This window comes from Hordeum vulgare, chromosome 7H, assembly GCF_904849725.1.
Source record: "Hordeum vulgare subsp. vulgare chromosome 7H, MorexV3_pseudomolecules_assembly, whole genome shotgun sequence".
Classification (NCBI taxonomy): domain Eukaryota; kingdom Viridiplantae; phylum Streptophyta; class Magnoliopsida; order Poales; family Poaceae; genus Hordeum; species Hordeum vulgare.
This window is the reverse complement of record NC_058524.1, coordinates 14,727,969-14,729,538: the sequence shown is the minus strand read 5'-3', so window position 1 is coordinate 14,729,538 and position 1,570 is coordinate 14,727,969. Positions and strand designations below refer to the sequence as shown.

Here is a 1,570-nt window from a genome sequence, read left to right as displayed (position 1 = left end):
ATGGTCTTTAGATTCCCTGAACCGTTCCATGCTCTGAATTCACGGATCATGGAGACCGAGTGGTGGCGGTGAGGGCAGACAGAAGCTTAGATGAGATCAAGGCGGCGGAGGAGACCAGGCCAGTCCACACGACCCCGCCGATCTTTACTCCCACCTCCCACGTTGCATGCCCGATGGCGATGGCCACCTCCTCCTTTATATCTCCCTCACTCGACCTGCCTGCTGCGACTTCATCACTAGCTAGTCGCTGCTGCACCGCACGCCAACAATGGCCGCCGAGGTGCTCGTCGGGTCCGAGCGCCGCGTGCTCATCAGCTCCCTCCCCGCGCCGCCGCCGCCCGACAGCCTGCTCGGCCGCCTCGACCAGATCGACCTACGGGTACGTGCTTACCGATATATACTACGTTACTTACACGTTGCCTGATCGCCATGCATTGCTTTGCCTGTGCGACGGCGATCGTGTTCTTGACGCGTTCTTGGTAATGGCTGGCAGCTGAGGCAGCTGGAGGAGGAGCGGCGGCCCTCCTCGGTCGCCGACGGCGACGGACCGCACCCGGCGCCGCGGCACCAGCACAGCAAGTCGATGCCGTCGGCGCTCCAGCCGCAGGACGTGAGGGGCACGCTCATGGACCGCCTCAACCTGCTCGAGTCGCGCATCAGGCAGCTCAGCTGCGAGCTCGACCTCGACGGCTCCGGGAGCGGCAAGGTTCCCGCGTCGTCCCTCCCGATGCCCATGCCGATGCCGCGCCCGGCCGAGGACTGCGCGTGGTCCGAGCCGCCGCTGCCCGAGCCCATGCGCGCGCGCACCGCGGCCGCGGCCGCCGCGGGCGGCGGCGCCGGGGCCAGCTGGAGCGCCGTGCAGATCCTGCAGAGGGGCGCCCGCCAGCTCAACCGCAACAAGCCCATCCACCCAGCCAAGGTACGGTACATGAGCTCCGTCCATCCACCCATGGACGCCATCGCATTGCACCAGTGATCTCGAGCTGTCGAACTGCTGAAACATATTTTCACTTGGAATGATGGTAGGTGAAGAAGCTGAAGGAGGCCAAGTGCGCGTGCGAGGAGGAGAAGAGGAAGGCGGAGCGCGGCGGCCGGCCATCGGCTGGCCGGAGGTGGTTCACCGTCGGGTGCTAGTTTGCTCATCAATGGACGGATGACCTCGCGCATTTGAGCCCTACTTGATGAATTAGAATGTGTCATTGCTCTTTCCCCCTCTGTTTTTTAGTTGCTCTGTTTTGTTTTCAGTTATAAGTATATATATATATATATATGTATCGATCGATTTGTAGTATTTTGTAAGCGTGTGTAGTGCCCATATACTATATGTTTGCCTTGAGAGAGTGCTGATTATTTACAACAAATCTCAATAAGTTTGTTCTACTGTACTAGTGCTGCATACTCTAGCTCTGTCGGTCACTTGTGGATCCCCGCAACAGAAAATAGTCACTTGTGGATCGACCACACATCCCCTATATCTTTTTTTTTTTGAAAAGGAGGCATAGCCCCGGCATCTGCATCAAGCAATGCATGTAGCCTTACATCTCCTGTATCTTGAATAAAGAAAAAATAT

At 58.2% G+C, this 1,570-nt stretch overlaps 1 protein-coding gene across 1 annotated transcript; it reads left to right on the top strand.

Annotated features, from left to right (window-relative positions):
• The first annotated feature begins 268 nt into the window (after positions 1 to 268).
• On the top strand, positions 269 to 1,358 carry LOC123408043. Its single transcript, XM_045101260.1, has 3 exons — positions 269 to 379; positions 494 to 919; positions 1,027 to 1,358. The coding sequence occupies exons 1-3, from the start codon at positions 269 to 271 to the stop codon at positions 1,132 to 1,134; spliced, it is 645 nt and encodes a 214-aa protein (XP_044957195.1). The 3' UTR covers positions 1,135 to 1,358.
• Positions 1,359 to 1,570: the final 212 nt, after the last annotated feature.

What these genes read in the sequence shown, in the direction of transcription:
- LOC123408043 (XM_045101260.1), top strand. Translation starts at nt 269, where the DNA reads ATGGCCGCCGAGGTGCTCGTCGGGTCCGAGCGCCGCGTGCTCATCAGC. An exon ending in TCGACCAGATCGACCTACGG is followed by an intron (nt 380 to 493) that starts GTACGTGCTTAC and finishes AATGGCTGGCAG; the next exon opens with CTGAGGCAGCTGGAGGAGGA. An exon ending in AGCCCATCCACCCAGCCAAG is followed by an intron (nt 920 to 1,026) that starts GTACGGTACATG and finishes GAATGATGGTAG; the next exon opens with GTGAAGAAGCTGAAGGAGGC.